The sequence below is a fragment of the Schistocerca gregaria genome, chromosome 5 (assembly GCF_023897955.1).
Source record: "Schistocerca gregaria isolate iqSchGreg1 chromosome 5, iqSchGreg1.2, whole genome shotgun sequence".
NCBI lineage: Eukaryota > Metazoa > Arthropoda > Insecta > Orthoptera > Acrididae > Schistocerca > Schistocerca gregaria.
This window is the reverse complement of record NC_064924.1, coordinates 386,709,002-386,732,297: the sequence shown is the minus strand read 5'-3', so window position 1 is coordinate 386,732,297 and position 23,296 is coordinate 386,709,002. Positions and strand designations below refer to the sequence as shown.

General features: G+C 40.9%; 1 protein-coding gene across 3 annotated transcripts in view; it reads right to left on the bottom strand.

Moving 5' to 3' along the window:
• The window catches only part of LOC126271940 (RNA-binding protein 25), a 180,700-nt gene that overhangs the window by 84,565 nt on the left and 72,839 nt on the right, over positions 1-23,296 (bottom strand). For all 3 annotated transcript variants that reach the window (XM_049974363.1, XM_049974361.1, XM_049974364.1), the window contains 2 exons: positions 17,433-17,527; positions 13,261-13,341 (listed from right to left, as the gene is read on the bottom strand). In XM_049974363.1, coding sequence (XP_049830320.1) covers positions 13,261-13,341; positions 17,433-17,527 — 176 coding nt within the window. The remainder of the gene's footprint in view (positions 1-13,260; positions 13,342-17,432; positions 17,528-23,296) is intronic.

The following is a 23,296-nucleotide window of genomic DNA, read 5'->3' as shown; positions in this document are numbered from 1 at the left end:
GCACCCAATAAATATCCCACTGACAATATGGGTAAATTTTTTATTACGCAATTTCTGCAGTGTTATGAAAAATGCAAAGAACATCAACTTTGTGAAAACTTCACAGTTTTTATTACACAGAACTGTAAGTCAAGGTCTGCAGCTAAAATCAGAGAAAAATTTTACTGGCTATGAGAGAGGGAGAAAGGGAGGGGGGGATGGGGGTAGAGAGAGAGAGGGGGGGGGGGGGGACTGGTATCGGTGGAGAAGACAGGACTGGGGCAGCCGGGAGTGGGGAAGGATGCAAGGAAAGGGTAGAAGAAAAGAATGGGATGCAGGAGAAGGGAAGATAGATGATCCTTAGCGGCTGTGGCGAAATGTGGATTACTTCTCGTAACAATCATAAAATTGGGAGAGGAGTGTGAATGCGTGTAGCATTTGTAATTATACTACAAAAACAATGAAAGCTTGGAAGTTGGGGTGGTTTTAAACCTGTTAATTGTATGTATGTACAACTCGTTGCTATCTGTAAGTGACTGACTCCACTACTTTTTAATTGAAGTGTTATAGGTGGTGTCTTATTCCTTTTCCTGTCTCCGAAGCAAATTTTTGTTCACTACTATACCAAAGTTTTGCAATTTTTAGGTTGATTTAACCACTAAAGACTTTTTGCCTGGCTGTATTTTGGAGTATTGTTTTTTTATTACCACACACTGCAATTGCTGATTCCCCTACTGTACTGTCTCTCTTTGAACACATTTCCTAGAATGTGACTAACCTTAGCTCCTTCAAGCTCTAATTTCGTATATGTTCTATTTGTGGTAGTTCATTTCATCAAAGGTTAAGTGTAAGTGAAAATTATGGTAGTATGATTTTAACAACAGATAACTGACTGAAAAGTGATTTCAAAATATTTGAAAAATGATGTATATTGCATAACTCAAAGAAAGAGAAATTTCATAATGAAGAGAATAATAATCTTTCAGTAAATATTCCATAAAATTTCATTTGTTCTCTTCATGTGATAGAGAGCAAGTGGGTGAAAAAAAAAATAATTTTGCCATTTCCTTATATCTGCTACACATATTCTTATCTTGGTTTGTGTTCCAGGAACACCAAATTACAAATTGGTACTTAAATAGTGGTAACTATTTATTCACAACCGACACAAAAGAGTTACATGTTTGCACCTGTTACTGTCCTTCAAAGTAGTCACCAGCGTTGTATAGAACCCGTTGCCAGCGATGTGGAAGGTGTAGTATACCATTAGCAGAGCTGGTTCTGTTGATGGTGCGAGTGGAGCGGTCTACTGCCTGTCGAATCTCTGGATCAGTTCTGGATCGAATGCCACGAAGTGGTTCCTTCATCTTCGGAATCAAATCAAAGTCACAAGGATTAAGTCCGGGGAGTATGGTGGACGGTACAGTACTTCCCAGTCCCATCGACCAAACAGAGCAGCCACAGCTTGCGCTGTATGCGGCCGCTTATTCTCGTGCAAAATGATGGGGGGGTTGCACAGAAAGTGTCACCGCTTTTTTCGCAAAGCTGATCACAGGTGATGCTCCAAAAACAAACAGTAATACTCTGGATTGACAGTCTGCTGTGGAGGAACGCAAGGCATTAGGATAACACCATTATAGTCGTACACAAGAATCACCATAACTTCAGACTGCTCCATTTGCACCATCAACAGAACAGGCTCTGCTAATGGTATACGATGCCTTCCACATCACTGGCAAAGGGTTGTACACAATGCTGGTGACTACTTTGAAGCACAGTAACAGGTGCAAACATGTAACTCTTTTGTATTGTGAATAAATAGTTGCCACTATTTAAGTTCCAACCCTCGTATATCAAAAAAACTTATGTGTTCGGTTCATAGCGATACAGAGTTTTTTTAAAAAAGACACCATGGTCACATTTGACAAAAAACTTTTTATACACGAAGTCTACTATCGTAATTTTGGCCATGTGGCTATAATCAGGTGAAGTACTGAAAAAATTGTAGTTCAGCACACACCAAAGTTTAAGTTGAAGTCTATGAGTCAATGTTATAAAAATATTAGTTACTAAAATCATTTTGGCTTCCTTCCATAGCATAAAGCTTACACCGTCGCACACTATAACACTACAGATGGTAAGTGTATATATGGTAACTGAATAATGAATAACATAGGCAGCAGAAAATGTTACTCATGGAGTTATACGTGAATGTACATAATATAAATAAATCATCAGGCTGAATTTCGTAATTGTTTTTGCAATTTTGTAATCAATTAACAAGTAGGGGGATGCTCATACAGGTTAGTAACTATTAAAACAGCTGCATGTAACACCAAGTTATCATGACAGTGAGATGATGTATCATTTATATTTCTATGGGGACTTAATAGAATTACAGAGCAGAAAGACTAAACGCAAAATCTTCACTTGGGTTATGTACGACTCTGCTGTTGCCGTAAGTCATATAACACTGGCATGAACAATGATGATGAGAATTTTTAGATGCTTCAAGAAGCAAAAGAAACAAAGTATGCTTTTAAAAAAAGTTAGTACTAAAGTTGAGTGATGAGTATTGCAACCTACCTAATGAAACACACACATCCTTTGCAGTGTTAAAACTTTACAGCATGCACAACATAAATACGACAGCATTTGCAAATGTATTTTAAAAAATATAAATTTTGTGTAGAAACACCTTGTTTTTTGTGTTGCAAACAGAAATGAGATAATTACAGAGGCTTTGACAGAGCAGTTTTCTTTCACACAAAAAGTCTAAGTAAGTTTGATATTTGATTACATATAGCATTTATGAGAGATACTTTGTATTCGACATCACCAACATCTTTCAGTACCAGAAATCGGGGAGCGGGCATACTATGAACAGGTGGAGTGGTTTTTCTATTTTTGTTTTTCTTTTTCCTTTTTTTTAATAGAGTCATCCAACAACAGCATAAAAAGACAAACAACATTATTAAAATTTTCGCGAGAATTTTCTTATTTGAATTATTATTATTCTCACAATGTAAGATCATAATACTGAGCGGCCAAATTCTAATTTGTACTGAAAAACGGCATTTTTCTGTAAGTTAGGCAACAACTGACCAAGCACTACATAGCTTTGGCAAGGATGATGGATACAACTAAGTGAGAATAATTACAAAAAATCTGTTTCCAAGTAGTCTATCCTGTGTTTAGTCAAAATTAATGTCTTTCTGTTACACCAGAATTTGGGTTGCATCATAGAACCACAGTGAGGCATTGCTCGATCACCTGCCCATTTACTGAATATTTACTTATTGTTACACAAATTTTCATCAAACACAAAAAACAAATCATATGACTCCTTAATAAGCTGAAGCTGTCACAGCCAAAAGGTTGGTTAGAACACCACAGTGATTTATCAGGCATGGTTCTACTTCAGATGGTATGTCATTGCTTTCTCTGGCCTCTGAACTGACTTACCCAGCCAATGACAAGAGACTCTGCAGCTTAATATTGACTCAGAAACGTTACGCTACTCAGCATTTTTTACATTAACATATGCTGTTAGAGGTGAAAGAGGTGAAAAGTGACAGATAAAAATTGTATAACTGTGTGGAGAGTGGACCCAAGGCCTTTGGCTCTGTAGTCTGGCACTTCACCACTGAGTGACCAAGCCACATCCTACGATTCTGAAAACTGATTCCAACACTACAAGACATTTTTAAAACCTACTGTGTCATAAGTTTAACATCTTATTTGTGAATATCAGGATCATAAATGTTTAGGCATCTATTAATGGATCCTGATGGCAGCTCCTGTTATATCCCCAAAGAAACTAAATACTACATTGGAAATCAAGTTTGATTGTAAGCATAAAATTAAATGTAAGCAATTTTTAATAAGATATCTGTAATAATCATACAAAATTGTACTGAAATAGCAGAACAGTAACTATTTGAACGTCAAAAGTGAACAATATACTTGGTGTCCCTCCTAAGAGACATAAGGTAACGGATATCAGAAATTTCATTTTTGTGATGTGTAGCTGAAGTCACCCCAAGCAAGTATTGCTTATCATCTCTCTTGTGACACCCAACATCTAAAAAACATCAGTTTGTTTCCCGTCACAAACAAAATTATTTTTTAAGTGATATTTTACATGCCCCTTCGATAGAATTGTCCAAAATTAGTGTACTGCAATATTCGTTTAGTCAATGTGTATTAACAGGGACAGTAAAATGCAAAGAATAAGCAATACTTGAGCAGCAACAGTGTCTCCCTGGCCCACACTGACTCCTACTGCCATGCAGAAGAGCTGTTCAGCCGCTGCTGAAGTACTGACTATTCTTCATGTTCTACTGTTCCTGTTAATAAATATGAATAAAACAGATAACATACTAGACTAATTTGGGACTTTTCTGTCAAATAGATACACAAAATTCCTTTTTTTAAATCATTTTGTTTGTAACTGGAAACAAACAGAAGCTTTTCATCAACACTGCTCACTGCCTGAAACGTGGTGAGAAGTATTTGTTTGGAACAACTCCAGATACACACTGCAAAACTGCAATTGCAAATATCTGGCAAAACACCAGAGAAAATGTGACTGACAACTCTTAGAAGGGGCACTTGATACAACTATTAAACACAAAATATAATTTTTTTTAGGTTCTTTCTACATGCTTCCTCTTAGAAAAGTATATGAAGAAATTGTTTTAGACTATTAACAACACTTAATGCGATTTTAAACACTAACCACAACTAAAAGAAATACAATCAAGGGAAACTAAGGCACAGAAACATTAGAAGTGAAGCCACAGCTGCTGTTATTCCTTTTCTGACTTCACTTTCACCATAAACCAAAGGATGAATGAAAACACATTTCCTCGCAGATACCCACACGAGAAAGTCACAAGCGGATCAAGTTGGAAATATTGGACCACGGCAACGCCACCAACAATATAGTGTCTTAAGAGTCCAGTGTGTCCTATTCAGCATTGAAGCAGTGTCACAGAGAAACATTAGCATTTTACTGTGCAACAATAGTGGGGGGAGGGAAGGAGGGAGAGGGGGGGGAGTGAAATCATTACAATCCTTTTGAAATTGTGGCAAAATCCACATCTGAAACATTTCAAGATGGCTCATTCTAACCACTGTGTTACCTCAAAACATGAATGGGCCATACACCTTTTCATACAAAATGGCACTAAACACATTCACTTCACACAAATCTATTTCATGCTCAATGCCCTGAAAATTAGCCATACAATAAATTCTCCATCTTCCATCCGTTATAAGCAAAATTGCTAACAACAATTTTCCTTTCATTATCTACACAAAGAGCTTGAACTAGCAGCACTTGGTATGGTTTGTAGACCAAATTTAATCTTAATGAATGCCTGGTGAGTAAGACTCTGGTTCCAAAAAGCAGCTTGTCGAATGCTCTCCATTCTTTCATCAAAAATTTGATTTCAAATTCTACTCTTAGCTTTGGAGACACACTAATGACAAAGTTCCCCCCCCCCCCCCCCCCCACAGGATAAACAATTTAAAAAACAGCTATTAAAAGCACAATGAACCACAATCACTGACACATACTTGTACAATCATCACAAACTAAAAGCCTTCTCTTGTGCAAACAGCATTTTGCTTCAGACTGAGGTTAAAAACAAAATCAATACATGGACAGGCAGATTCCTATCAATATTCAGTTGATTTACCAATACACATCTGATTCCCAGGATGTCTATTGTGTTATAATTTATAATGTTTTACAATAGGGTCTTACAAAAATTGTAGCAATAGAGAAAAAAAATTGCAAAATCTTTGAAGATTTCTTAATTTGTCTGTTTTGTGGCGTGTATGCCACAATAAATATCAATTGTTAAAAATCAAATCATTCTTTTCGAAATGCCCTACATAATGAACAAGAAAATATATAGAAGCTATTCGTCTAAAAAAAATATATTTTGAAATTCATGATTCCCTGACAAACTTCATTTCATAAATTCATTCAATTTTAATATACAATCCAATCACTGAAAACATATCACTATTGTAAAGATGAATTGGTACAGACCAAAAGAGCTTGTACCCTACTTTCAAGGAAGGATTTTCAAGATAAAGGAGACAATAAATCACAATGATCAAGACAGTGATACCTTGCAGCATGGTAACAGGCCAAACAGTCATGTAGAAATCTGTCTCGCCCCCTCCATCCTCCCTTTACACACAACTCGAAGTGGTATTTAATTTCACAAGAATCCTACATAAAAAATTTTAGCTGTCAATATGAAAAAGGGGGACAGCAATAAAATGTTTTTCACATGTTTCTGCAATCGAACCCGATTGCTGTACAGCCCACAGTTCTACTACGACTCAACACTGCGCTCTCTTGCCACTGCTTCCAACAGTTTGCAACATGGCGCACTGAACTGCCACTTGAAAACTGAATTTGTTTAGCAAGATATTATTTATATTTTATCTGTGACGTTCTTTCGAAATTGGTAAGGACTATTCACAATAATCACAACGTTCCTAAGGTGTGAACTATTATTCCTTGTAGCTATGGAAAAATATTTACATAATGTTCCAAATCAACACTGATGCAATTTTCCTAGTTTTTGCTCTTCATGCACTATGAACAGACAAATAATGACAACATCTGACAAATATTTCAGACACATGTCTTTAACATTTTTATGCCAACCCGAATAGCAACATCTCCAGAGTGATACCTGCATTTTCTGATGAATGACCATATTTTTATGAGATTTTAAACCAAGGACAGCAAAATGGATAAGCTTTCTACTGAGTGTAAAAGAAGACAATTGCAACAATGGTAACACTCGATGTGTAGTGATATATCCATAAGAGTTATGCAAAATACCTTCAATGGAAAAAATTTTTTTTAGTCTTAGTGCTCATTTGTCGTAATGATCACACTTCCAGAACAAGCTACAACGCAGTTCTTAATGATTTAGTATTTTATATTGTTAAGAAAAAATCCACAAGGGAAAGGTATTTGTTCCCACAAAATGAATAAAAGAATGATGCATGAAAAATGTAATACTTTGCTTTCCCATTTTTCCAGAGTTCAATGAATTTATCATATTTTCTTTAATGACCTTTACACATGCGTCCCAAAATTACCTACTGAACCTTGGTTTCATGATACATAATACAGATAACAAGGAACAGTATAACAACGAAAACAACCAATTACTGACAAAATTATTTAATTGGATATAAAAAAGATCTAATCACCAAGTGGCAGCAGAACACACACATAAAAAACAGTTGTAATTGGCAAGCTTTCAGAGCCAGTGGCTCCTTCTTCAGGCAGAAGAAAGAGGGGTGAAGGAAAAAGACTGGAGAGATCTGGGAAAGGTGTAAATTTCGGGGTAGGATCCATACACTCAGCACAATGTCAGTGAGCTCCCACATATTATCAAATCTGACTGGTTGTGCCAGTTGTGATCATGCAGCCTGGCACCAGGGTGCAACAAGAGAGCTAATAAAATATATGTTGCAGACAAACTCTACAAACAAACTACACAGAGATGCTGATTTTATACTCAAATTTATCTTGTTGATGGCAACTCAGCAGTTACTCAGGAGCCATCATTGGCCCTGAGTAAGAATGGTGATTACACAATTAAAAATCCTTCCACCTAAAAATGAACTGTCACAGCTGACAGGGATGAACTGCCAGTTTCCGTAACACCTGTCCACATTATCAGACAGCCGTCCACCCATCGGCCAGAGATTTCTGTCACACATTTTCCTTCCGTGCTGAATCGCTATCCTTCACTTTTACTTTTTTTTTTTTTTTTTTTTTTTTTTTTTGTCTCCTACTTCCTGTATGATGATACAACATTCATGAGAGTACGCTCCCGGATTTATGGATACTGTCGCAGACCTTGTACTGTGGAACCTCAAACAATGCTGCTAGCTGTGTTGCATGCAATGCAGAGTAAATATTAGCACAGTTGGCTCTTATGCTGTGAGTCATTATTTCAAACCCTATCATCAGCAAATATGTTTGTTTAACATTAAATAATGGAAATGCCATGCACAAATAGCAACACTGTAGGAAAAGATAGATTGCTACTTATCTCAAAGATGAGAAATTAAGTTGCAGACAAGCACAATTAAAAGGCACTTACACAAAGCTTTCAGCCATAGCCTTCGTCAGAAAAAGAGAAACACACACCATTCATTCACAGACGCAAGCACAACTCACAACTCACACACAGAAGACTGTCAAATCTGGCAGCTCAGGCCAGAATGCAACTATCAGGCGGGATGGAAGTTGCAATCTGGAAGAGGCAGGGCAGGGGAAGGGATAGCAGGGGATGGGTGGCAGGAGGGAGCGAGGAGCGCTCCCCTCCCCCCACCCATCCATACAGTGTTACCCTTTCCCCTTCTGCGCTCCCTCCAGACAGCTGCTTCCATTGCACATATAGTTGCATTCTAGCCCGAGCCGCCAGAGTTGGCGGTTGTGTGTACATGAGGTGAGCTTGCTTGTGTGTAATGAATGGTGTGTTTTTGGAAGAGTAAACTGTCATTTGACTGTGTATTACTACATTTCTCTTCTGTATAAAAACTGAAATATAGATTGTAATGAAGATAAAATTTGTAATACACCGTCAAATGACCATTTACGCTTTTAAAAAGTATTGCATGACGGTGGCTAAACACCATCAAAAACTTGAATGGCGTGCATTTCTCTTTTTCTGATGAAGACTGGCTGAAAGCTTTGTGTAAGTGTCTTAATTGTACCTGTCTGCAACACAGCATGTCATGTTTATGGTAAGTAGCAATTTATCTTTTCCAACATTGTTTATTTACTATTTATCTTTTCTAGGAGCTTCTCAAAATTTCAAAAGTTTGTAATGTTCACTCATTCTAGAATATAAACAGCAGCGACCTCCATCTATGAGGAAGTTCTGTTCTGTCTGTATATTGGTGTCTGTCAAACACTTTTTTAGTATTGACTGTGTTTAAGACATGACAATAGTAACTTAATCTCTTGTAAAGTTGTAGAACTTTTTATGATGGTCATCAAGCAAGTGCTGTGGTAATGGGGCTCCACTCCCAACCACACGGATTGATCACAGATGATACGTGTATTAATGTATAATCACATGACGTGACCGAGCAAACATCTTGGCATCGTGTATAAAATGTTTTCAATATGTCTGTCACATCAATGGTATTGAGCTGTAAGCTTTTCAATAATAACATCTGTGGTCTTCATAAGATTTACTCTTATATGTAGTCAATGATTTTGAAAAAATTAAAATGTGAATTTACACATATGACAGAGATGTTGATTATGCACTCTGCAATGTATTGAAGCAGGCACTCAATACCAGGAGACTACTAAGTAGTATCCACCACATTTTAGATTGTAATGAGAAAAATTATGCTGTGTTAATATATCAATGGTGGTATTGGAAAGGCATAGGAGGGTATCATAAAACACGTGGAATTTTACACCACTTTGATGCAAGATGTTAAACAAGAACATTTTCCTATAGTCATTTGACTCCAAAGGAGTTGATGGTGATATTAAGACTGTGTAACAACTTCATTTACGAAGCATCAAAATTAGACTGGGTAAGCGTGGAGGGTAAAAATCGTAGAGGGAGACCAAGAGATGAATACACTAAGCAGATTCAGAAGGATGTAGGTTGCAGTAGGTACTGTGAGATGGGTTCTGTGAGATGAAGCTTGCACAGGATAGAGTAGCATGGAGAGCTGCATCAAACCAGTCTCAGGACTGAAGACCACAACAACAACAACAACAACAAAATTAGACTGATATTCAAATCCAATATCATGAATGCCAAAATAACTCGTACTTTGCATTTGTAACAATATATGTAATCACTTCATTCTGGCATTATGTCTCAACTGAAATTTTTGTATCTTTCCATCTCAGACATCAAACAATTTCTTGAGGACAGCATTCCAGCTCAGAGAGAAAGAAATATTGTAGCTTAACTTCCTTTCGATGACAAAGTCATTTAGAGACAAAGCACAAGGCTCATGATATGGATGGAAGTAGGAAATCAGGCACATTCTTTTCTAACCAATTATACCAGGTTTATGGAAACTACAGAAATCCTACTGCAGAATAGTGAAATGGGAGTTTTGAAACCCCCTTCCTCTAAACACCAAGTCCAGAGAAATAAGTATACTACCTATACCTAAAAGACTAGTTGTGCATAAAAATATAATAGTTAACAGAATTTTTTCTGCCTTTTAAAAAATTAAAACTGTGATGTATTTAATATTGTTGAGACTACTGACTGACTCTTATGCTGTTCTGTAACTTTAGTTACTTCCATAAGGAAGAACATTTCTTTTGAACAGCGAAATAAGTTTCTTATAAACTTTATACAAAAATGCATTGCCACTTATTCTATACCCAACAAGATTAATTTAATTTCTGACTGATAACTGGATTGCGAAGTATCACTTACATTTTCTTCCAGAATAAAACTCTCATCAATTTCTTCACTGGTGGTGGGTTTTAAGTCCGCGACATTGAGAGTTCAATTCCTTCCACTGATATGTATTCAAATAGTAGTCAAAACACTTTAAGGACCGTTCTGCGTATCAGATTATCTCCATATTTATAGTTTTACCTGGTGCATAACGTATATCTCCATAGCAAGCTATAAAACATTCATAGTGTTCCGTATCACCTGCACTGGGAGACTGAATACACAGAGTTTTTCTTCAAGTTCAAACAGTTTAAAATGATGCTTTTCAACCATTTGCCAGGAATTAACAGATGTTTGAAGTGATCTTCAGTGACGATTGATTGCAAGACAGCTACATTTCTTGAATCATGTACAATAAGCTTGTTGTAGTACCTAGCTAGCAACATTCAGTGAAAAATCAGCTCTTTGCTGCATGTGCCACACCTATAAATATCTCCCCCTCCCCCTACCTTATGGTATTTTCCAGTGTATACTGTGAACTAAAATTTGGTATGTGGTTATTATATGATAACTATGGGAGACAAAAAATAATTATGGAATGTTTGGACACTGTATACTGGTCCCTCCCCCTCGAATATGAAATTACTGAATTGCAGCACACTACATACATATATGTAAATGTATGAAGTCTGCTTAGAATTCAGCACTAACACAGCTAAGAATCAGGAAACTTTCGTGCACAGATATGACTGCAAAAGATCTGGCACAAAAGCTTCTCACAGTTCACTGGCCTACCTTTTTTCTCTCCTTTATTCACAATTTGTGGGACTTGTAATTTTTGTAAAAAGTGACAGCATTTATTACAAGTATTTCACAGATATGAAGGAAACCAACAACTTGTATAAAAATAATATCTGCAAGTTTCTTAGAGCGACCATTTTCCACAGCAGCTATACAATTTGTTTCAAGTAAAACGTTTTTTTGCATCCTGCAAAAGGCATTTTAATTGATACCAACTAATACTTGGTTCAAATAATTCTAAGTGCTTAAGACAGTGAGCAGACATGCTTGCTACTCTCAGTTTACACATAAAAATTCTTTGACGCAATACTCTTTGTATTTCATAAATGAAATGGCCTCTGCATGATGATATGAAACAGAGTATTGGTTACGTCACTTATAGCTTTCCATAAACATTTGTTTCAGAAATTTGAACTAACAAGAAAGGCAACTGCTATTCAAGCCCTTTACAATTATTTCAATTCAAACTACAATCACCACAAATAATTTATTTTTAAAAACATTGTGTTTCTACTCAAAAAGTCCATATGCATATTGTTTTGTAGTAACTGTACAGACAGCCCGAAACAGATATTCTGTAATACCTTACGTATATTACAGGTATCTAATTTCTGACTGATACATAAACATGTAACTTGTTTGCACTTTCTACAACCGCCAAACCAGTAGGCTCATATCGAATTTATCTACTGTATATTTGGTGCTCAAATTAGAACATTCTACAACTTAGATTCTCAAGCAAGAATAATCTGTCAAAGTGTACAAACAAGTATCTGTGTAATCTAGAATAACAACTGCAGTAACTCGTAACCTGCACAGTAAAATTATATAAAACAAATTACAATAAATAGAATCTGTTTCTCGTGCAAACAAGTTAATTATTTCTTGACCTTAGCAGTATTTGTTTTTCTGCACTAGTGCTATACTCACCACCCTGATGCGCTTGTGCACACTAAACAAGGCAACCAAACGGCCTGCAACAACTCTCCTTGACATCCCCGCCGGGCTGCCTAGGTTTAAGTGAGGAAGTATACCATACGTCACGTCAACTTCACCTCTCTAACCTAACTACAGCACACACTCTTGGGCTTCAGCAGACAAGATCATACAATCAGCTCTCCACAATCTAAGTCTGGCTCTATACTGAAACTCATGGAATTAAAATGCAAATGTAGTGAATGCAGTATTTTTGGAAAGGTGTATTTCCATAAGCACCTTATTAAAAATGAGAAAAATCATTCAAATGGACAGTAGATTGTATGATCAGTTTGCTTCCTCAATATAATTTTAAGACATTTTCTTATAGAACATAAGCAACTTCAAGTTAACGGGGTAAAATTACATTTCATTTCTCCAACTTTTCCCCGTGTAAACCCTAACAATGTGTGTGAATGAGGAATAAATAAAAAAGTGAAGTATGATAAGTAAAAATGAGGTGACTGTTATTGTTAAAATCTATTTCAGTCACTAAGCTTGAATTTTTTTTAAATGAATGGGAAGTATGTGTTTCTGATAACAACAGCTTCCTTCATAGTTACTACATAAGGAAGATTGAAGGAAAAAACTTATAGCTAGTTATTCTAATAACAAGTGATATGAATGCCCGAAAACATTCTAGGCCCTATGTTCTTGTCATGGTGTAAGTGTCTGCTAAGTTGAGGAAACAATCAATTATCTACATGACCTATAAGCAGATCACAATGTTAAGTTTATATGGAGAATTAGTAAAACCTACATATGCAAATTCTACTGGCCCACAAATGCTTCATGGAATTTTTTTGAAAGGTGTGCGCCTGACAGAAGACCGAGTATGTGCTCTAAACAGGATAATACAAAACTACATATAAAATTAATATTTTTGGAAAACAGATCCCAATACTGACAGACGTCAAAACCGTAATGCTAAAAGCATAACACCTCCACAAAAAAGTATGCATATTAAATATAATAATTTTCTAAGTACACGAAATACTGCCAGTAAACAACTTTTTAAAGTGTTTATTGAAATGAAGACAATAACATTAGGAAAAGATTTTACCTTCATGATTTCTCTGAATTTTCCAATTTCTCGTGTTATTAAGTCACGTTTTCCCTCTTCTATATCCACATCATCCAACAGCTGTTGCAAAATAAAAAATTATGAGAAAATAACACTGGTACAGGAAGGAAATATTTTATAGTGAGGAGCAAATTCCACAACACAAGTGAATGCAGACAATGCTGCAAGTCTTCAAAACTTATTTATTATGTGAGAACACTTCACTTCATAACAGCAGTTAGTACTAAACATATGACCATACATCCTGGAATAGTCTAAACATTACATAATAGCCATTCTACTGTTGCCCATTTATCCAACAGTCAAAATGTGTGAATATTCATTACCACCAAGGAGAACAAAGCTATTCTACAGCATTGCTTTAAGTTTAAATTTCAACATTAAGAGCTTTTGTTGTGTCATTTTCACATCTTTGTCAGCCTCAAAAGCACCATAAAAAACCTATTGATACAACTGTTCACCCCCTGCAGCCTAAGTCCTGCTAAACAAAGGCTTTGATAATGTTATCAACCAGTAGGATGTGTGTTTTTCAACAGTTATGTAAATTACTTTTGAGGCAATTAATAGTTAACTATTTTCCCCCACTGAGGGACTAATTTTCATCCAACTGCTCTAACGGAAAAGAGACACACAGCACAAGCTCTTGGTTGAAGAAAGTGTTAAAAGTATTAGAACTACAAATTTGTGTAGGTAACTAGTTACAGATGTGAGATATTGGTAGAAATACAGTTTCATTTGCCATCAACTGTACACTGTACAACCACCAACTCCTCTTAAACTGAAAAGACAAATCAGCATTGTTTTAATGTTTGATTTCACCTGATGCGACTTCCTGTGGCGATGAGAACTTGAAGTCTTCCACTGGCTTCATTGAATTGATCTTATGGGCACTTAACAGCGAGGTTATCAGTGCAGCTTGGTCGTTGCTTTGATTCTGGATCGTACACATGGCACCAAGTTTCATCAGCTGTGATAATTATTGAAAAAAAAGTAAGTTTGGATCATTCCAGGACATGCTTCCTTGTGATCTTGTTTTTCTTCATTAGTCAACAGTCATGACACGAGTTTGGAGTCCACCGTTTTCATTCCCAAAACTTCTGCACTTAACTAATAGTCACTCCTGATACCTACGCAATTTCTTCAATGGTCCATTATCAAGCTTTGTTGATGACCGCAAGAATGTTTTCAACATTTTCATGTGTTCAGGCCATGGGAGGACAAACAGACTGAGGTTTGCATCAACTGACATTTCACCATTTTTGACACAGAAAATCATTCAAACACCCGAGAGCTCCCCTTAGTATTGTCCTTGTATGTCATTTTTTTCATTTCAAGAGTTTTGTTCAACTTTTTCTGAATAAAAAGCAGAATTTCACTGCCACAAACTGTTCACAACAAAAATGACAATCACATAAAAGAGTTTTCACTATCAGCTCTGCCGAAACTGGTCCTGATCTCTTTCAGCAACAGAACTCTGACACCTGATTCTAGAATGTTCACTCTATGCACTCCTAGTGGCAGAACATGGTACTACAAAAGCTCTGCACACCACCAGATTTGTTTCATTTCTTTTGGTTACCCTCTCATATTGAGCCACACTGCCTCTCAGATGTCCATAATTACAAAAGTGTTGCCTGTGCATGATTTTGTGGAACTGACCTCTCGATTATGTCGCATAAACGTTTGATGTGTTACAGTGTAAAGTCAAGAGCCAGCACACCAGCCGAGAACGAGAAATCTGAAGGGCTGTGAAGACGACATCACCCAATTGCATGCTGGCTGACCCTTTTCCAGGACGACAACACAACAGCAGCAGCCTCTATGTGAAGAGAACATAAGTGCCGCACCAAACTGGCTGCGGCCCAGTTCTACAGAAGCCTGAAGACTAGTGACCTGAATAGAAGCATCGTATTACTTCGCTTGTATTACGAATTGTTATACTGAAGAGATGTCTTATTTTATCTGTTGCCCTTTGCTTGTGACATATCTGTTCAACACAAATTTAAGTATTGTCATTTCCTTTTCGTAATAAAACTCATTAATACGATTTGATCTAACTGTTGTCTAGCGATCCGAGCAGGTTTCCTCGACACCTCATGTTCGATGACTAGGCAGGATTCAACATGATGGGATTTATGTTGGGCGATCTGAGTGGCCGCCAAATTGTTTGCTCTAATTGTCCAGAATTTTCTTCAGACCAATTGTGAACAACTGTGGCCTGGTGATGGAGCTTAATAGTCAATCCAAATAACACTTGGGAACATGAAGTTCATGAATGGCTACAAATGTTCTCCTAGTAGCCAAACATAACCATTTCCAGACAATGATTGGTTCAGTTGGACAGGAGGATCCAGTCCGTTCCATGTAAACAAAGCCCACACCATTATGAAGCCACCATCAGCGTGCACAGTGCCTTGCTAACAATTTGGGTCCATGGTTTACACTGGTCGGCACCAAACCCAAACCCTACCATCAGCTTTCAACTGATATCAGAACTCGTCTGACCAGGCCAGTTTTACAGTCATCTAGGGCCCACCAACATGGTCTCATGCCCAGGAGAGGCACTGCAGGCGACATCAAGTCGTTAGCAAAGGCAACTTTTATTGTTCGTGTGCTGTCATAGCTTATTAATGCCAAATTTTGCCGCATTGTCCTAATATATACACTCATTGTACATCCCCCACTGATTTCTGTGGTTACTTGATCAAGCAATGCTGCTTGCCTTCTAGCAGTGACAACTCTACGCAAATGCTGCTGCTCTGCGTTGTTAAGTGGAGGCTGTTGGCCAATGCATTGTCCATAGTGACAGGTAATGTGCGGAATTTGATACTGTCAGCACATTCTTGACATTGTGGATCTCTGGATATTGAATTCTGTAAACATTTCCAAAATATAATGTCCCATGCGTCTAGCTCCAACTACCATTTCAGGTGCAAAGCCCATTAATTCACACTGTGCGGCCATAATCACATCGGAATCCTTTTCACGTGAATCACCTGAGAACAAATGACAGCTCTGCCAATGAAGTGCCTTTTTACACCTTGTATATGCAATACTGCCATCATCTGTGTATGTGCATATCACTATCCACTGACTTTTGTGACCTCATTATATGTATAATATATATTACTGACTTGTTATGGTTAGTTAAACCATCATCAACTGGATGAAAAAAAATAACACCTGCTAGTTTAAAATGAGAAATAGGTATTTTAAACCAACAGATTTTACAATTTTTGTTCCCATTGATGATGGTTTAATTAACTCCAACCAGTCTACAATAAATGTTACATATTTACAGCTGATGGCGAATAAAAATGCACCTCTACAAAATAGTAAGAACTAAATGTGAAAAAGAATTCATAGTCACACCACATAACCTGTCATTGGTCATTACTATTGGTTTACATTTGGAAGGAAGGCTGACATTTGATTTCTTTTCAAATTTGAGGTGGTTTGTAACAAATTACTTATTCAGTTTGATGAAGATTATGAAAAAGAAAATTAACCACTGCCCCTGCAAGACACTACAAACCAATAAATATCATTTAACTTAAAATATGTGTCTTATTATTTATTAATACACTTTTTTACCCCGAACTCCAAAACAGTTACCAAAAACTACTTTAAGCAAACACCAAATTTTACCAATTTGTCTGTAAAGGACCCCAACTCACCTTTTGTTAAGCCATATTCCAGTCCCCCAACCCCCCCCCCCCTTATTAGCCTCCCCCTTGACTGACTTCTAGAATCGCCCCTACAAAGGCGCATACATATACAATAAGCACGCACGCGCGCGTGCGCTCACACACACACACACACACACACACACACACACACACACACACACACACACACACACACACACACACACACACAACGTATTCTGTCATTTACTGGGCGTGACTTCTGCGTCACCAACTCATCTGAAAAATTATGGAATATTTTATTTGCTGGGTAAACTTCAACAATAACCTTCAGATAGTAATCCAATTGATGGTGTTACAGCCACAGCCTAGCAAAGAATTGAAGTCATAAGACATGTTGTTCACTTTTAGTGGAGACAAACTATTAATACTTTTTTAATAGAAAAGAAGTTTAGTAAGAAAAGCTGAACTATACAATCAATTTTGAAACTAAGGATAACTCACCAAAGGAGCATCTGCACTAGGTACATCTTGAGCCCCTTGACTAAGCTTCATTAATTTTTCTTGTGTCCGAGACATTTTGCGTTCTTCATTTTTTGCTAGTAGGGGGAAAAAAATTTAAGTTGAACACTGTAAAAGCATCACAGAATGTTAATATAACAACAGCAAACACACTTATTTATGCTATTCATCTTTAGTCCTAGTACACACTGAATCCTAGTATCACAATACAACAGCACACTGCTAGAGGAGCTAAAACAAAATGATGCACCCCACTAACAAAGTAGAGTATCAGACAGTAATTTGTTTTCCTCAGAAATGCCTAATGAAGTCATCACTGGCCTGACATGGTTTGTTGCAAAAACTCTTTGCTGCTAATAATGAATTACCACATAATGCTCTACTTTAGCAATGAGCTGTGACATTTTGTTTTGGCTCCTCTAGCAGCATGCTACAGTATGATGATACACCATGAATTTCAGTCTACCGTGACTGAAGGCATATACCTGCAGAGAAACAAAATATTAATTAATTAATTAATTAATTAATTAATTAATTCTAGAGGGAGGGGGTAGGGGGAGGGAGGGTTGCACGTGCTTACATCCAGGTGATGTAAAGAGACTTGTAAAAGAAAATAACACTCCTTGATATCTTTCGGGAGGGAGGAAAGGTAGGTTGGTTGGTAGGTCGATTTTGGGGGAGGGGCCCAAACAGCGAATTCATCAGTCCCAAGGGACAAAAGAGAAATTCAAAGTGAACGGCTGGATATGAGAAGCAAGGTGAGTTGAGGTTACTCTGACCTGACTGTACCTTTGGTTAAAAGGGACACTCCAGTTATGAATGTAGTTACATGTACATGTGGAACATTTGAATTTTATACAGTTACTGCTACCTCTGAAAAAAGAATGAAATATGATAAATGAAAGCTGTTTTTTTAATATTAAACTACTGGAATACTAAGTGTATCTGATGAAGCCAGAGGTCCATATGCCTGAAGAAGGAGCCACTGGCTCTGAAACCTTGCCAATTACAAATGTCTTATATGTGTATTCTGCTGCCGCTTGGTGAGTAGATATTTTTATCTACCCATTAAATAACTGCAGATCATGGAGCATATTGGAAAAAAATGCGTCATCTGGGCTCCAAGGTCACACTTGAGTCATACCAGTGACTGGCAGAGAAGATTGGGAAGTCCAGCCTTGCGCACGGAGTTTCAATGAAGCTCACAATTTGCAGCATTTTCCCCAGAACTGATCGTGGTCCTCTGGTTCTGAATCGAGTGAAAGAATTGAACCAGAAACTTCGAACGTTCTGTGAGTAGCTAGTCTGCAACTTCCTGGACTAGTGCCCTAGGTTTAGGGGTTGGGTTGGGTGTGGGATTGAAGGGACCAGACTGCTAAGGTCATCGGTCCCTTGTTCCACGATAAAATCACATGAAACAAAAACTGTCAGTTGTTAAAAACGGACAACTGAGACAAGGGACGACACAATACAAGAAAGACAGACAAAGACCAGACAAACGGAACTAAAATCACACCGAGTGTGAAGGTGGTTGGCCGACCATGAAAATAAGGAAAAGCCAACCACCAAATGACATTAAAACCCACAGTTTAAAACCACAGGCCAAAGGCCCAAGTCAATACAGGAAATAAAAGGACAAACACTCAAATCATACGATAAAAACCCCCTGCCCGAATAAAACTCAACACGAGGTCCGCCATAGCAACGTCATCACATAAAAGGGCAGGGAGGGTATCAGGCAGCGCAAACGTCTGCCTGAGTCCTGTTAAAAGCGGGCAGTCCACCAAAATGTGGACCACCGTCAGAGCTGCCCCGCAGCGACATAGCGGTGGGTCCTCCCGGCGCAACAAATGGCCATGCGTCAGCCACGTGTGGCCAACGCGCAGCCGGCAGAGGACGACAGAATCCTTCCGAGAGGCCCGCATGGAGGAGCGCCACACACCGGTCGTCTCCTTCACCGCCCGAAGTTTGTTGGGCATGGGCAGGGTGCGCCACTTGTCACCCCAGGCACCAAGCACTTTCTGGCGCAAAAGCGACAGGAGATCACACTCCATAAGGCCGAGTTCCAGAGCCGGTGAACTCACTGCCTGTTTAGCCAGCGTGTCAACCCGCTCATTGCCCGGGATGCCGACATGACCTGGGGTCCAAACAAAGACCACGGAGCGGCCGCAACAGGCAAGAGCATGGAGCGACTCGTGGATGGCCATCACCAGACGGGAACGAGGAAAGCACTGGTCAAGAGCTCGTAAACCACTCAGGGAGTCACTACAGATGACAAAGGACTCACCTGAGCGGGAGCGGATATACTCTAGGGCACGATAGATGGCAACCAACTCGGCAGTGTATACACTGTTCCCGGGTGCCAGCGACCGTTGCTCACAATGATCCTCTAGAGTAAGAGCGTAACCAGTGCGACCAGAGACCATCGAACCGTCGGTATAGGCCACGGCAGATCCGGGAAACTCGGCAAGGAGAGAAACAAAGCGGCGGCGGAGGGCCGGAGGAGGGACCGAGTCTTTCGGACCCTGTGCCAAATCCAGCCGAATGCATGGTCGGCGCACACACCAAGGGGGCAGACGGAGATTGGCCCGGAAAACAGGCGGGACAGGAAAAAACTCAATCCCACACAGTAGAGCCCGGATGCGAACCGCGATCGTACACCCTGACCAGGGCCGCCTGTCTGGAAGATGGACGATCGAGTGCGGGAACAGGAGACGGTAGTTGGGATGCCCTGGCAAGCTACAAACGTGGGCAGCATAAGCGGCCAGAAGTCGGCCGCGCCGGATCCGCAATGGAGGAACACCAGCCTCCACAAGTAAGCTGTCAACAGGGCTTGTCCGAAATGCTCCTGTGGCAAGTCGGATCCCGCAGTGATGGATGGGATCCAGCAATTGCAATGCTGATGGCGATGCCGAACCATAAGCCACACACCCATAATCAAGGCGGGACTGGATCAGCGCTTGATACAGCCGGAGAAGGGTGGACCGATCGGCACCCCATCCGGTGTGGCTAAGGCAACGGAGAGCGTTTAAATGCCGCCAGCATGTTTGTTTAAGCTGCCTAATATGAGGCAGCCAAGTCAACCGGGCATCAAATACCAGTCCCAAGAACCGATGCGTCTCTACCACAGCAAGAGGTTCACCGTCAAGGTAAAGGCATGGCTCAGGGTGAACCGTGCGACGCCGGCAGAAACGCACAACGCAGGTCTTAGCGGCCGAAAACTGGAAGCCGTGCGCTACAGCCCACGACTGCGCCTTGCGGATAGGGCCCTGCAGCTGGCGCTCAGCAACTGCAATGCCAGCGGAGCTGTAGTAGAGGCAGAAGTCGTCTGCATACAACGAAGCTGCGGCGGACGATCCCACCGCCTCAGCGAGCCCATTGATCGCAATAAAAAACAGGGAGACACTGAGGACAGACCCCTGTGGGACCCCGTTCTCCTGGACCCGGGAGGAACTATGGGACGCAACAACTTGCACACGGAAGGAACGAGACGACAGAAAATTCTGAATAAAAATCGGGAGCGGGCCCCTAAGACCCCACCCATGAAGTGTGGCCAGGATGTGATATCGCCAAGTTGTATCGTACGCATTCCGCATGTCGAAGAAGACGGCAACCAGATGTTGGCGGCGTGCAAAGGCTGTACGGACAGCAGACTCTAGGGAGACCAGATTATCGACAGCAGAGCGGCCTTTACGGAACCCACCCTGAGACGGAGCCAGAAGGCCTCGAGACTCGAGGAGCCAACTCAACCTCCGGCTCACCATACGTTCTAGCAACTTGCAGAGAACGTTGGTGAGGCCTATGGGGCGGTAGCTGTCCACCTCCAGCGGGTTCTTGCCAGGTTTCAACATGGGGAGGACGATGCTTTCTCGCCATTGAGACGGGAACACACCCTCAACCCAGATGCGGTTGAAAACATCTAGGAGGCGTCGCTGCCAAGTCACAGAGAGGTGTTTCAGCATCTGGCTGTGGATGCGGTCTGGCCCAGGAGCCGTATCAGGGCAAGCAGATAGTGCACTCTGGAATTCCCAGTCGCTGAAAGGAGCACTGTACAACTCCGTGTGGCGCGTGTGAAAGGAAAGCCTCCGACTTTTCAACCGCTCTTTCCGGGAGCAGAAGGCCAGTGGGTAATTCGTAGATGCGGAACACTGAGCAAAATGCGCTGCTAACCGGTCCGCAATCGTGTCGGAGTCAGTACACACCACTCCATTCAGCGAAAGCCCAGGGACAGAGACAGGCGGCCGATAGCCATGGAGTCGCCTAATCTTAGCCCAAACCTGCGATGCAGATGTACGGACGCCAATGGTGGAAACATACCGTTCCCAGCACTCCTGCTTCCATTGGCGAATAAGGCGTCGGGCACGGGCACGGAGCTGTTTAAAAACGATGAGGTTCTCCAAGGACGGGTGCCGCTTATGGCGTTGAAGAGCCCGCCGGCGATCTCTAATCGCCTCTGCGATCTCGGGCGCCCACCAAGGCACAGTCCTCCGCCGAGGGGACCCGGATGAACAGGGAATCGCAGATGCCGCCGCAGAAACGATGCCGGTGGTGACCGACTGAACCACCGCACAAATGGTGTCATGGGAAGGAGGTGCGATAGTGGCGAGAGAGGAGAACAAGCCCCAATCAGCCTTATTCAGAGCCCATCTGGAGGGGTGTTCAGAAGAGTGATGCTGTGGTAGTGACAGAAAGATGGGGAAATGGTCACTACCACATAAGTCGTCATGGACACTCCAGTGGATGGATGGTGAAAGTCCGGGGCTGCAGATAGAAAGGTCGATGGCCGAAAATGTGCCATGGACTACGCTGAAATGTGTCGGCTCTCCCGTGTTTAAGAGGAAGAGGTCACGCTGCGAGAGAAGAGTCTCGACATCTCTACCCCGGCCAGTAATCGCGGCGCTACCCCACAGGGGGTTATGGGCGTTAAAGTCGCCCAGTAACACAAAAGGAGGAGGCAGTTGTGCTATCAATGCAGCCAACACATGACGCGAGACATCACCATCTGGCGGAAGATACAAACTGCAGACAGTAATAGGCTGAGGCGTCCACATCCTTACAGCGACAGCCTCTAAAGGTGTGTGAAGAGGTACACATTCGCTGTAGACAGAGTTAAGTATGTAGACGCAGACTCCACCAGATACCCTCTCATAAGCTGCCCGGTTCTTGTAATAACCCCAATACCCACGTAGGGCAGGGGTCCGCATTGCCGGAAACCAAGTTTCCTGTAGGGCAATGCAGGGGAAAGGGTGACTGCTGATGAGTTGGCGAAGCTCAGCAAGGTGGTGGAAAAAAGCGCTGCAGTTCCACTGGAGTATCGCTTTGTCCATGTCCGAAAAAGGCGTGAAGGGGCCGAGGAGGCAGATCACGCCACTGGGTCACCTGCTGCCACCGATGGAGGACCAGTACAATCTGCTTCCATGGTGTCCGAGGGTCCGGCGAGATCCAGGTCCTCAGCGGACGCCTGGATCTCCACCTTACCCTCGGACGCAGAGCCTGTAGGGAGCAGTGGGGTGGATGCCACCGCGTGTTCCTTGGCCTTAGAGGTCTTCTTCTTCGTCTTGTCTCTCTGGTCCTTGGGTTTCATTGGCTGGGAGGGCTCCAGCGAGTCAGTCTCCGGGACGGAGGAGGAGCGGGAAGCCCTGCGACCAGCCGCTGGTCTGCTTTTCTTCCATTGGCCGACGTCACCCTTCCCAGAGGCGGAAACCTGGGAAGGAAGGGACCCAAGGGACCCTTTCCGTGCTATTGGAGCCGGGGAAGTTTGAGGCTTCCCCAGCTTAGAAGTGGGGACTGATGTCCCCGATGGTTGGGGGGTAGCTGCTCCTGAGGCAGGTAGTGCAGGAGCAGCA